We start from the raw sequence: 15,282 nt of genomic DNA on the forward strand, positions 1-15,282 counted from the left end.
ATTAGAATTTTGTGGGTCATTATGGCTTTATCTTGTAGAAGTGCGAAGGAGGGATGACCGTTAAAAACACAGTGCACACTATAAACATGGTTCCGAAACATGGACGAGGTTAATCTCTACATACAGTCATAAACATATCTCGCGAGACCTAGCTACAAAAAGGGTAAACTCAAATCGCACAACCCTGATTTGATTTTGCCTACGCAGTGACAAACAGAGGTCCTATATTGCTGCCCTGGAACGCTCAAATGTCCTTTGTATTGCCTGGTAATGGGAACCCTCAAATGTCCTTTGTATTGCCGGGTAATGGGACCCCTCAAATGTCCTTTGTATTGCCTGGTAATGGTAACCCTCAAATGTCCTTTGTATTGCCTGGTAATAGGACCCCTCAAATGTCCTTTGTATTGCCTGGTAATGGGACCCCTCAAATGTCCTTTGTATTGCCTGGTAATGGGACCCCTCAAATGTCCTTTGTATTGCCTGGTAATGGGACCCCTCAAATGTCCTTTGTATTGCCTGGTAATGGGAACCCTCAAATGTCCTTTGTATTCTCTGGTAATGGTAACCCTCAAATGTCCTTTGTATTGCCTGGTAATGGGAACCCTCAAATGTCCTTTGTATTGCCTGGTAATGGGAACCCTCAAATGTCCTTTGTATTCTCTGGTAATGGTAACCCTCAAATGTCCTTTGTATTGCCTGGTAATGGTAACCCTCAAATGTCCTTTGTATTGCCTGGTAATGGGAACCCTCAAATGTCCTTTGTATTGCCTGGTAATGGGAACCCTCAAATGTCCTTTGTATTCTCTGGTAATGGTAACCCTCAAATGTCCTTTGTATTGCCTGGTAATGGTAACCCTCAAATGTCCTTTGTATTGCCTGGTAATGGGAACCCTCAAATGTCCTTTGTATTCTCTGGTAATGGTAACCCTCAAATGTCCTTTGTATTGCCTGGTAATGGTAACCCTCAAATGTCCTTTGTATTGCCTGGTAATGGGAACCCTCAAATGTCCTTTGTATTCTCTGGTAATGGTAACCCTCAAATGTCCTTTGTATTGCCTGGTAATGGTAACCCTCAAATGTCCTTTGTATTGCCTGGTAATGGGAACCCTCAAATGTCCTTTGTATTGCCTGGTAATGGGAACCCTCAAATGTCCTTTGTATTCTCTGGTAATGGTAACCCTCAAATGTCCTTTGTATTGCCTGGTAATGGTAACCCTCAAATGTCCTTTGTATTGCCTGGTAATGGGAACCCTCAAATGTCCTTTGTATTCTCTGGTAATGGTAACCCTCAAATGTCCTTTGTATTGCCTGGTAATGGTAACCCTCAAATGTCCTTTGTATTGCCTGGTAATGGGAACCCTCAAATGTCCTTTGTATTCTCTGGTAATGGTAACCCTCAAATGTCCTTTGTATTGCCTGGTAATGGTAACCCTCAAATGTCCTTTGTATTGCCTGGTAATGGGAACCCTCAAATGTCCTTTGTATTCTCTGGTAATGGTAACCCTCAAATGTCCTTTGTATTGCCTGGTAATGGTAACCCTCAAATGTCCTTTGTATTGCCTGGTAATGGGAACCCTCAAATGTCCTTTGTATTGCCTGGTAATGGGAACCCTCAAATGTCCTTTGTATTCTCTGGTAATGGTAACCCTCAAATGTCCTTTGTATTGCCTGGTAATGGTAACCCTCAAATGTCCTTTGTATTGCCTGGTAATGGGAACCCTCAAATGTCCTTTGTATTCTCTGGTAATGGTAACCCTCAAATGTCCTTTGTATTGCCTGGTAATGGTAACCCTCAAATGTCCTTTGTATTGCCTGGTAATGGGAACCCTCAAATGTCCTTTGTATTCTCTGGTAATGGTAACCCTCAAATGTCCTTTGTATTGCCTGGTAATGGTAACCCTCAAATGTCCTTTGTATTGCCTGGTAATGGGAACCCTCAAATGTCCTTTGTATTGCCTGGTAATGGTAACCCTCAAATGTCCTTTGTATTGCCTGGTAATGGTAACCCTCAAATGTCCTTTGTATTGCCTGGTAATGGTAACCCTCAAATGTCCTTTGTATTGCCTGGTAATGGTAACCCTCAAATGTCCTTTGTATTGCCTGGTAATGGTAACCCTCAAATGTCCTTTGTATTGCCTGGTAATGGTAACCCTCAAATGTCCTTTGTATTGCCTGGTAATGGTAACCCTCAAATGTCCTTTATATTGCCTGGTAATGGGACCCCTCAAATGTCCTTTGTATTTTCTGGTAATGGTAACCCTCAAATGTCCTTTGTATTGCCTGGTAATGGTAACCCTCAAATGTCCTTTGTATTGCCTGGTAATGGGACCCCTCAAATGTCCTTTGTATTGCCTGGTAATGTGATCTTTCAGACCTGTAAAATGAGCCCGTTTATTACTGATGATAATACAACTATTGAGGGTTAAACTGGGTTTACTGGGGCTTTGGTCGAAGGATAAAGTTCAGTAGAGCACAGTGTATTTATCCCGTAAAACGAAATGGTCTGAGGAATACCAATGTAAATATCCCGTTGTACGGTTTAAAAGTGTTTTACTAAACGGCTCTTCAAATTTCACACGCTGTGTTGACAATAACGTCAGACGGAAAACAAACGTTATGCAGATCCGTTCACCACATAAAGACATTTACATGTTCGCCTTTGTGTGAGGATTCTGTTTTTCTGAGTTCTAAACATCCCCAAAGCTTTACGTAATTACTCGAAATATACATATTTGTTTGAAAATGAAGACTTCACCGAATATCGAAATGAGCTTGTCTTTATGAAATGGCGCAAAGCTCCGCAGTGCTTGACATTCTATGGTAATCGGTCTAGTCACACAAACCGTTGTATAAATACGCCTCGAGACTGATCTCATTACATTTCCGAACTACACATAACTGTCGGCACTTATATTGTCTCTTTTTTCTGTACTTTCCATTATTTTCCTAACCGATCCAGTCTCTACGTGATTCACCCTGTCTCCCATGCCTCTCTCATCAACTCGCCAAGCCCTATTCATAAGCTGTACACATACATAACAATGTTATTGAAGTAACGATAGTTTATCATAGGTGAACGTCACAGTTGTAACATCAGTGTCTTAGTCTAGGTCTTCAGCGTGCTCGGATTGATATATTTTATTGTTGCGCCGCGTCTTTAGACAACTGCTATTTTTATTTTATCTATTTGTCTGACTCGCTGTGTATCAACAAACGATATTATCACAGTTGTTTTTATAATTTGTGTGAATGCCTGTTGATTATGGAGTTGTGCTTTATCGATTTAAAGCCGAACCCCAGGTGAGCTGCGCAGTGTGGGCACGTTCTCTCCTCCGAATTTGTGTATCCTCAGTTTTTACTAAAATGTCTTCCCTGCTCTCTGGTGATGGTTAAGTTAATCCAGACCGACTATTTGATCTTCAGTTGTCGAAATAGTCTTGTGAAAATGTCGACATCTATATGGTTTTCTATTAAGCGAATGTCATGGAATCGTTTTTTTGAATCTATTTCTGAAACATGGCTCAGTGTAGTGATGATATAAAGAAGTTTTGTTTCGATATATTTTAGGCTCGAACTAGGCAGCTTGGTGTAACGGTTTGTTTTTTAGTTACAATATAAAAGCAAAACAGCAGGATGATTTAGAAGTTGCCAAAATCGTATGTGTTTGGCTCCACTAGGTAAACCATTAAAACAGAAATCGGCTTTGGTATTTTTGTACCTTCAAATTGCGATATATTAGTAGCTAACTTGGATTACAAAGGACATTCTTATTGATCTGGCGTTCAGTATTGCGATAACCTATGATATAACCGGACATGATTTTAACTCTTCTTTGTTCTAGTTAAACACATTCATCTGTATTGGACCTAGTTTGTAGAGTCTTTTTATTTAATAATTTCACTTCAACCGTAACTCTCATCTACAGCACTGAGCAAATTCAGTCTAATAATGTTCTTTATAAGGAAGGAAAGATACTGCAATACAACGTTCGCAGGGATGTAATTTGTTACAATAAAAGAGGCATGGCTGTCACGTACATGCTACTTTGTATGTCTATTAAAGTTGTGGATAGTTAATCTCGACTATGGAGACTTGCTTTATGTTTTCCCAAATTGAAATGTGATTTTCCCGGCACTGCAGGTCCTGGTTGGTCCATGGCCCATTGGTGCCGTTGGTTCACATAAACTGTAAGCTGTGAAACAGCAGCAATGTAGTCAGTCAAAAACCGCGAAAACGTGATTAGTAATGGATAAAATCAAGTACATGTTGATGCATAACCTATCAAAGTAGGGGTGACTAAAAATGTAAATATCTATATTTTAATGTAAGCGTGTCTTGGATCAGTCCGTTCGGGACACCTATGTAAATATCATCATGTACAATGTGAACACAAAGATCTGAACTGGGTTCTGCTTTGTTTCAAAACATGATATAAAATAAAATAAAATTTAGATCGTGATACATGTATCACCTTATCAATTATGTATACAAATATGGGATTTACAGATGATCACATTGTGTTTTCAATGATTTTCTTTTTCAATTTTGAACAATTTTCTCATCTCTAGTACGTGATAAAAACTGAAATCCAATACATGTGTAATTAACTGCTTTTATTCATATACTGCTGCCTTATATAGTTATAGTTCCTCAATCATAAAATAGTCAACGTATGCAAACAAATGTCTAGAGGTTCAAATTCTGCACAGAGGAATACCATGAACATTTAACCAATGTAGAAATATATTTTTAAAACAATAGTATTGTCATTAGCTTATCCATGCTAAAACTGACGCCTAAAATGGTGTTGCCAACCTCATAATACTTTTCACGGACAATTGTCTTACGTGGAACACCTTAAGCTTTGTGTGGATATTATTCCCGGTTTAACGACGTCATCGGGCGCGAGCAGACCAAAGGGAAATTCCATTCTCGAGTCGTTCACAATTGTTTCTCGAAAATTCTCCCACTGACAACCCATGGTGATGGATTTGTCATGCTGCTGGTAGGTTGTATAACGAAGTACATCAACGTTAAATACAAGTACTACGCTCTTCACCTTCACACTCTTAGAGGAAAACGTGTCGGCTATAAATCCTACCCTGAATATGTTTCAGGGGCTAAAGGCTGTCGTCACTTAATGGCGAATCGGAAACATTTTCAAGATCAAATGATATCATCTTAGTGGTAAAGTACATGCACATGTATGTATAATACGTGTTTTTATACTAAATCACCGCTTCCATTCAACTTAACTTTAAAATATCACCACAGACGCACTTTTCGAGTTTGTCAACTCTCACCAAAACTCAACATTTCGTAAAAACGACCTCTCAAGGGGCAATTCATTTTGATATCATTTCTCAGTTTCAGTTCAATCATGTCATTAGGCTACAAACCACATCAGACAAGATAAATTACTAGAAATATAACACATGTTCACTAAATACTATAGTACAATCAGGAAACAGTATGTCATCGTAGAGTAATAGAATCTACACCCCCACCCCTCCACCCACCCACCCCCATCGTGTGATGTAGACGGCACAACTCAAGGATAACTCTCAACATGGGGCTTTGCTGTGTACTAAACTTTAAATATTTACATCTACATGGCATTGTCACTATATAGCCTCTTTGAAAGCTGTGTAATTGATGGGACTTTAATTACCATGCATCACGAGACACAATTCTTAGCGTATTAATACAACACTGACCGGAACTACAATATCCAATATGATTAAACATGATGGCTGCTGAAATATCACTGGGCATTGTGAGATTTGACAATGTCATAATAAATTTATGTGCAAAATAATAAAAAAAAATAATAAAAAAAAACACTTTTATTACAACGAAAACAAGACCAAGGTCTGCAATACCGTACAAAATGCACATCGGTTGAAATCACCAATGCCGGCAATGGAAACAATTGTAACGCTCATGCAATTTATCAGAAATATCGTCTGTTACACTGCACTGACCAACAGGGGTTCGTTACAAATGTCTGAAATACACATATTCTATAGACCTACTGACACATATGTTACAGACCTACTGATATGAGTCACAGCACACATACACATTTCAGACATTTGTAACGAACCTGTGCTCCGTCGCAAGATCACTCATTTCAAACGCTATCAGTTGCATGCGTCTCGCATCCACGGTTCTTCAGTTTCCGACGACATGTCAAATAACGAGTCTGTTATAGAATCTACCGACAGTTGTCAGGTTCCCATACAATCAACAAATACATTCACGCCTGGATTCTTCACAAAATGAGCAAAGAGAAAAGTTCGAATTAACTTCCAAAAAGAACTCCCTCGTGGAGGGCAAGGTCGGATTTACGGTGTTCACTGTATTTGTCCATGCGCGAATTTGTTCCGGCGAAAATCGAAACAATTTCAAATCTAACTTTCAGCTCAGAGTTCTTTTGATAAACTTAAATCACCCTATAGACATATCATACGCAATTGTATTGATACTGAATAGTGGAATAAAATTGAAGTGTTTGTTCAAATTTCAAAATACTGCTTTGTTTGCCAATCATCACGCGACAATACGCTGTTCAAACTATTGAACGAAAATGTGTGGACTGTCGATAAGGCGCGCATTTTTAATTTTAAATATAAATTATCAGTTAAAAAAGAACAAAAGGGGCAGAGAAAACGTAAATATAAGTATTGAACTGTTTTTGTATGGTATTTATGATATATTTGAATGACACAGCTTTGCAACGCGCATTATGTTGTTTGCTTGCAAAGCTGTGTCATTCAAATAGATCATAAATACCATACAAAAACAGTTCAATGCTTAAATATCATTCCGCGTGATGAGATTTCTTTCTTTTCAACACTGGAGTTATTGATATTTTTTCTCTCACACTTTCCTGCCGAAAAAAAGTACATCCAGCGCACCGTGCCATCATCAAAGAATATTTAAAAAGTCGTCAAGTGACCTTAGGAAAAGCGGGGTTTTCTCTCATACTTTCCCCACAGGCACTATGACATCATGACGTATTTTGCATACTTGGCCTCTGGACTTTGATCGCCACCAAGCAAGTCTGCAAACTGACGTCGGCGTTGGAAATAGTTATGTTTTCAATTAATTATTATTGCACTTATTATAATAGATATTAACTGATCTTTTGCAGTTGTATCACAAAATAAATCTTTTGAACTTTATGCTATAAATGGATTTCTGATTTTATGTTCAGGGTTCATTATCCCTATGAAATCGCGTAAAAGCACGCATGCGCGCCTGTAACGGAATACACCACGTGTAGAGTATTGACATGTTATTTCGAGCATGGAAACAATAAAATGTTACCTTGGTGGAGTGACATGTACATCACAATCCTGGGGGTACATGTAAGTGTTCGGCTGTCCAGCATTTGTTTATTGCGTTTTTACCAAAGACAGAACGACAATATACAAAGGTCACGCGTAAACCCCAAGGGCGTTCTGAAACTATGAAATTCAAGGAATATGCTGCATCATTTACACTGGCAGCAACAACACACAAAGTCAGTTCATATGTTTAACGGCCTAGTGCTACAATGTGTTAAATATTTACTAGAGAATACAAATTTATTAATTTAGTTAGAAATTGTAGAAAGCTTTACTCAGTGAACATTTAGTGTACCATTCGGTCGTTTCGTCAATTTAATCTCAACATTGCAGGTTTGCGATCACTTGTAACATGTGTACACCTACATGTCAGATTCTAATAGCGTCGGTCATCTGGTCAGAAATGTGTGTTAATACATGTATTAGCATATCGCATGTTGTGTATATGTTAACAAAATAAATGATCTCGATCTGAACATACATCTTAGGCAAGGATACGTCTCATGTTAAGCTGACGTCATTGAAACACGGTCTTAATGCATGAATCGCTTTTCATTGTACTTCTTATGTGGGCACAACCAGATAAAAACAATTCTTATCTGTCCCTTTTTGTATATGCAAACCATGTATCTTGCATAAAAATTAGAACTTATGATATATGATTCCACACATGTCTTTAATTCGGGTGTGATAATAAATCTGAACCCAGAACATATATTCTGTGTAGGGTTTTTAATGTGACACTCTTTGCGCTGATTGAAATGATAGAACAATAGATCCCCCGTGACAGTATCCGTACCCGACTCGAATTTTCTGCCATTGTTTTGCTCTAGCTGTCGGTTTGGCGAACTAAAGTGTCATGTCTGGATTGCGGCCGGCACGTATTCTTGTACCAATGTGACTTTTGATCACCAAATGTTTGACGTCGCCGACTTGGAATCAGTGACGACATATTTACATCTAGAGATCACGATATACGTGTTGTAAGACTCATACACCATTTGGTCATACGACCACTATTGTGACAACACCGACTTTGCTGTTCAGGGAACTTCACAAACTGACATTAGGAATGTGAAATAACACAATAAAGGATCAGTACTATGCACAAATGTAAATCTAAGTAATGAATGTTTTAATAAACGGGGTTATGCTCCAATAACCACATTGGTATTGCTGACAAACTAACCTAAAGCCTCGGACTTAACTAAATTGATCAGCAACACCAGCGTGTTGTAGGATCATCATTTACTAAAACATTCGTAGTTATCCTGATCATTACGGATCTGACTTCAACTTGAATGCTTGTTAATGTAAAGGGTACACTGTATCATCAAAGAGAAATAATCCTTGGAATGTGCTTGTTTGTTTTGTGTGTTAGTTTATATTTTCGAATAGTTGTAATTATGTAAAAAGTATCCCATTATGAGGTCTATATGTTATTTAATAACGATGATGATACCTGCCTGTCACAACAGACGTGTTTACAGCGGTATTGGTCGTCGCCAAGCACCTGTGTCTGTGTATTATTGTCTTGTGTTAAAGCCATGTCTAACTATTGACATTGTCCTGCACTCAATACCGTAACCAATAACACAGAACTAACTGTAATGGGTTACCGCCAACATTAATTTTTCTCTTGGTGGCATATAACGTGTACATTACGTCATCGATATCAGAGTCATTTCATTTGTTATGCAATGTTAATAATCGCGCCCTTTCCTAGACTTCCGGCATCGAGTTTCTGTCAGAGTCTTGCACTTAATGAAGCATTCCAAGTTGATCATTAAACGGAATCAAATTCTATTCGCTAATTAATTACTGAAATATCCTTCAGGACCATCAACCCGTGGGGCAAATGAAATGTCAACCCAGTCGACGGATTGGCCGTGGATGTGAGCTATGCCACCAAGCACCAGCGTCACAAGTCCGGGTTATTAATTCGCCGGTATATATGCTGAAGTCATTTAGATGAAGTGCTGTATTGACTGAACTATATATACAATCATAAAACAAAAACTGATTTATTTGTATATCTCGGGAAACCGCCCGGATGTGGGCTTGTCTACCAGACGTATTGTCTATAATTTCCTAAACACACTGTATCGATAGGGAGTCCCGTCGACGCCGCCGCCACCCACGAGTACATGGCGATACAGTGTTTGTGCATGTTCCTAAGACGACGCTGTTCGGGGACGTGTCTTTCGCTCATTTAACTGACCCCAAACCTCGCCGATTCGCTATGACGATAATTATAACATATATAAAAACATCGTCTTTCGGAATGAAAAAATACCAACCTACGTCTGCTGAAATACTTCGTTTATATATAGGAAGGCAATAAAACTATTTTTGAAACGTAGTCGAAGGAGTTCGTGATACGATTAAGGGTCAGATCTTACAGGGGTGTGACCTACTTCACTGTCTCCCTGATATCGCGATTGGCGGACACTGTCGAAACCATCAGTTGGCGTTGATGAAGCATGTCCATGCAAAATGTATCTGTTCACAATCCTCACAGGTCAACGGCAGGGGATTCAAGCGTCACTCAACCACCCCAGTACCCAATATACATACCGCACATCTCCACAAAAAACGTTAGCCTCTCAAATCCAACAGACACCTCTAGAGAGGCTTTGGGGTTTGGAATCACTATTACGCATGGCATAAACTATCTTCTTTATTTAAGAAACATAGGAGTCTGAAGGTTATAACTGACACGTCACAAATGTGTGACCTCAACAGTGAAATGATCCATTTGGCAGGTCGTGTATTGGAAGCCGCTTACGATTTTAAAGGTATCGTTACCTAATTGCAGTACACAGAGGAGGAAACAGTGAAGATGGAGGAAATCCATAGAATGAGACGACATACAAACAGGGATAGAGCATTAAGAGCAATGTTTGTACAGAAAGAGGGGCGGGGAATGGGAAGGTCAGTGCGGATATATAAATACGCAGTATAGTCAGTGTGTGCACATAAAGGTGCACGACAATTGATTTGTGAATGGGATTGGAGAAGGGACAATGTCTGTATAGAGAGGCGGTTCAGCTGCTGTTTGTATGGGATTGGAGAAGGGGCAATGTCTGTATAGAGAGGCGGTTCAGCTGCTATTTGTATGGGATTGGAGAAGGGACAATGTCTGTATAGAGAGGCGGTTCAGCTGATGTTTGTATGGGATTGGAGAAGGGGCAATGTCTGTATAGAGAGGCGGTTCAGCTGCTGTTTGTATGGGATTGGTGAAGGGGCAATGTCTGTATAGAGAGGCGGTTCAGCTGCTGTTTGTATGGGATTGGTGAAGGGGCAATGTCTGTATAGAGAGGCGGTTCAGCTGCTGTTTGTATGGGATTGGTGAAGGGGCAATGTCTGTATAGAGAGGCGGTTCAGCTGCTGTTTGTATGGGATTGGTGAAGGGGCAATGTCTGTATAGAGAGGCGGTTCAGCTGCTGTTTGTATGGGATTGGTGAAGGGGCAATGTCTGTATAGAGAGGCGGTTCAGCTGCTGTTTGTATGGGATTGGTGAAGGGGCAATGTCTGTATAGAGAGGCGGTTCAGCTGCTGTTTGTATGGGATTGGTGAAGGGGCAATGTCTGTATAGAGAGGCGGTTCAGCTGCTGTTTGTATGGGATTGGTGAAGGGGCAATGTCTGTATAGAGAGGCGGTTCAGCTGCTGTTTGTATGGGATTGGTGAAGGGGCAATGTCTGTATAGAGAGGCGGTTCAGCTGCTGTTTGTATGGGATTGGTGAAGGGGCAATGTCTGTATAGAGAGGCGGTTCAGCTGCTGTTTGTATGGGATTGGTGAAGGGGCAATGTCTGTATAGAGAGGCGGTTCAGCTGCTGTTTGTATGGGATTGGTGAAGGGGCAATGTCTGTATAGAGAGGCGGTTCAGCTGCTGTTTGTATGGGATTGGTGAAGGGGCAATGTCTGTATAGAGAGGCGGTTCAGCTGCTGTTTGTATGGGATTGGTGAAGGGGCAATGTCTGTATAGAGAGGCGGTTCAGCTGCTGTTTGTATGGGATTGGTGAAGGGGCAATGTCTGTATAGAGAGGCGGTTCAGCTGCTGTTTGTATGGGATTGGTGAAGGGGCAATGTCTGTATAGAGAGGCGGTTCAGCTGCTGTTTGTATGGGATTGGTGAAGGGGCAATGTCTGTATAGAGAGGCGGTTCAGCTGCTGTTTGTATGGGATTGGTGAAGGGGCAATGTCTGTATAGAGAGGCGGTTCAGCTGCTGTTTGTATGGGATTGGTGAAGGGGCAATGTCTGTATAGAGAGGCGGTTCAGCTGCTGTTTGTATGGGATTGGTGAAGGGGCAATGTCTGTATAGAGAGGCGGTTCAGCTGCTGTTTGTATGGGATTGGTGAAGGGGCAATGTCTGTATAGAGAGGCGGTTCAGCTGCTGTTTGTATGGGATTGGTGAAGGGGCAATGTCTGTATAGAGAGGCGGTTCAGCTGCTGTTTGTATGGGATTGGTGAAGGGGCAATGTCTGTATAGAGAGGCGGTTCAGCTGCTGTTTGTATGGGATTGGTGAAGGGGCAATGTCTGTATAGAGAGGCGGTTCAGCTGCTGTTTGTATGGGATTGGTGAAGGGGCAATGTCTGTATAGAGAGGCGGTTCAGCTGCTGTTTGTATGGGATTGGAGAAGGGGCAATGTCTGTATAGAGAGGCGGTTCAGCTGCTGTTTGTATGGGATTGAAGAAGGGACAATGTCTGTATAGAGAGGTGGTTCAGCTGCTGTTTGTATGGGATTGGAGACGGGGCAATGTCTGTATAGAGAGGCGGTTTAGCTGTTGTTTGTATGGGATTGATGAGGGGGCAATGTCTGTATAGAGAGGCGGTTCAGCTTCTGTTTGTATGGGATTGGAGAAGGGACAGTGTCTGTATAGAGAGGCGGTTCAGCTGCTGTTTGTATGGGATTGGTGAAGGGGCAATGTCTGTATAGAGAGACGGTTTAGCTGTTGTTTGTATGGGATTGATGAGGGGGCAATGTCTGTATAGAGAGGCGGTTCAGCTGCTGTTTGTATGGGATTGGTGAAGGGGCAATGTATATAGAGAGGCGGTTCAGCTGCTGTTTGTATTGGATTGGAGAAGGGACAGTGTCTGTATAGAGAGGCGGTCCAGCTGCTCTTTGTATGGGATTGGTGAAGGGGCAATGTCTGTATAGAGAGGCGGTTCAGCTGCTGTTTGTATGGGATTGGTGAAGGAGCAATGTCTGTATAGAGAGGCGGTTCATCTGCTGTTTGTATGGGATTGGTGAAGGGGCAATGTCTGTATAGAGAGGTGGTTCAGCTGCTGTTTCTATGGGATTGGAGAAGGGACAATGTCTGTATAGAGAGGCTGCTCAGCTGATGTTTGTACGGAGAGACTGGGTGGTGGCTGTCGACTTAGAGAGGGGTAGTATAAAGAGAGAGGTGGAACAATAATTGTATGTACAGAGAGTGACAAAACGATTCTAGTTTGTACAGACACGGGGAAAATGGCGAATAGTCTGTACAAACATGGTCGTGGTCTATTTCTCTCTATAATCAAATTAACGTATAACGTTAAGCTATACAGCCCAACAGTTGTGCATATATATATATATATATGTGGGGCAAAGAAGTAGTTCCAACAGTGTGGACAAGTTTAGATTGTCAACTTTTCGGAGCGATCCGCTCCTTTTTCAAGACACAGTGAAACAGAACAGTTACATGCACATATACATCATATTAGAAGAAGATAGTATTGATATACTTTAATTGAAAATATAGTTATTATATATATATAGATATATATATATTATATATAATAAAAAGGGATTAAATGTCCATGTGAAGGAAGTAAATATAGAAAAAAAATAGATTAACGACCGACTAAAACACTAGCTGCTACGTCGTGACGTCACAATTACATGTCATCACACTACAATAGTAACGTGACGTCACGAAATTTAATGTATTACCTTTGTATCAACTATTTTCATCAGACACTATTTTAAGAGAAACGAAAGAAGACCAACTAATCAAAATATTAAAACCAAGTCTCAACAGGCCACAGTAAAATTTTACGACAAATTGTCCACCAATCGTGACGTCACGTTACTATTGTAGTGTGATGACATGTAATTGTGACGTCACGACGTTGTTCTTTTGAATAAACCTGAAGAGCCCTGTGAAGGGTGAAAGCAGCTAGTTTTTTAGTCGGTCGTTAATCTTATTTTTTCTATATATATATATATATATATATATACAGAGCAGCATACGGTAAACAAATAAAAAACAACACACATACAAACCTCTTCCGTACTTACGCCTTGAAGTGTAGAGACATATCTTGCACTTCCAAGAAATAAAGTACTTAAAAATATAACCATATTTCATAAGGACATATTTCTAAGCTAGAATCTGTATAATAGAGACAATAAGGAACGGAATGTTAAAGAAGTAAAACATCAGTTAAATTAGGAGTTGCTATATGTTTTCTACCTTGTCTCAAGTGCTATAGCCAAATACGTGTTTCGCATATTTAACTATTGACAGTATTTTCAGGTGTGTCCATATACCACCAAGTGAGAGGACCTATATAGGATTTTAACCTGTTGTACAATCCTTTTATATGTTATCATCTATTGTCAATATAATTTGTTGATAGTGAAGGAACGGAATGACCAATGTTTGTTTGGAGAAGGAACGTAGAGAGGGATGGGCCAGATGTTGCTTGATACTGGGCTGGTTTAGGGATGCACACATCAAAACAGAAAGGGACTATACTATCGTCGATTCCAGACTAATGAAACAACGTTATATCCTTCAAAACAGTTTCAAACATGTAGCGCGATATAGGTAAATTGTGTGATCCGTTTCTGTGTGAATATAGGCCCACGATTTCGTAATACTGAGTGATTGCTCATCCCAGTGTTTGAGCTTCCCGCCGTCCGTCAACAATTGCAGATTCTAATTACACTTTCAACTCTACACCTCCAAATTAATATTCTCAGGAAGCTCGTAGACTCGAGAAATACCTTACTAAGAAAGGGGAGACTATATTTAGCCCTGCTAGAAAGTTATTGCTCCTCTCGGACAGTAAAGGGCGCTATCTCAGGGAGAATTCCCGCACCATTAGAGTCGACCATGCTAGTATTAAATGGTTATTTAAAAGCGGAAGACGGGGATCTGAAGGAGTGGATTTCATTAAAAGCAGTCTCCAACGGGGTAGTCTCGGGTCTGAAGGTCTAGTCTTATTTTGGCACGGGACATGCGACATCACCATCAGGCAAGGAAAGTTTATATTCTCCCGGTATGAGGACCACGAAACTGACTTGTTAATATCGAAAACACGAGAACAGTTCACTAATGTCAAACAAGCAGTGGAAGCCCGTAATCTTTATATTGTATTTATCGAGGCCCCACCAATCTCGGTGATAAAATGGAACAGACTTCGTGACTACACACGTCTGGATGCACAAATAGAGCCGAATGATGACCATGAAGTCAATGCACTTGTGCAATCCTACAACAGTGTAGTAAGGGAGTTCAACTCCATGACCGGCTTTATATCACCGAGATTTGACAAGGAGAGATCGAGATCGACAAAACGACAACATAATCAACTTTCGACAACTCGATACAGCATCAACTTCAACCTGTTACCAGACGGAATACACCCATCAGAACTTATAGCTAAATATTGGCTACTCAGAATACTAGAAAGAGGAACTGAATTTCAAAATGAACACTGTTGACTTTGTTATAGACTGTCAGTAGCTGGTTTATAGCTAGGATTGCCTTGCTTTCCCATTAAGTTACTGTCAATTCTTGACAAGTCAAAGTAAGCATGGCTTAGCTAATCCTAAACCCCGTTTCCAACTTACCGGTGCATCTAACTCAAACGATGAGGATATCATCGCAAACCTAAGTAAGAGGCTGAGACAGGCATCAGGAGAAGAACTCAT

The 15,282-nt window shown here is 40.4% G+C and overlaps 1 protein-coding gene across 1 annotated transcript; it reads right to left on the reverse strand.

The window, feature by feature from the left end:
* Positions 1 to 222: 222 nt before the first annotated feature.
* On the reverse strand, positions 223 to 15,282 carry LOC110464665 (repetin-like). Its single transcript, XM_021520002.1, has 2 exons — positions 15,202 to 15,282; positions 223 to 2,172 (listed from the first exon to the last, which is right to left on the reverse strand). The coding sequence occupies exons 1-2, from the start codon at positions 15,280 to 15,282 to the stop codon at positions 223 to 225; spliced, it is 2,031 nt and encodes a 676-aa protein (XP_021375677.1).

This window comes from Mizuhopecten yessoensis, unplaced genomic scaffold (assembly GCF_002113885.1).
Source record: "Mizuhopecten yessoensis strain PY_sf001 unplaced genomic scaffold, ASM211388v2 scaffold11019, whole genome shotgun sequence".
In the NCBI taxonomy this organism is placed as follows: domain Eukaryota; kingdom Metazoa; phylum Mollusca; class Bivalvia; order Pectinida; family Pectinidae; genus Mizuhopecten; species Mizuhopecten yessoensis.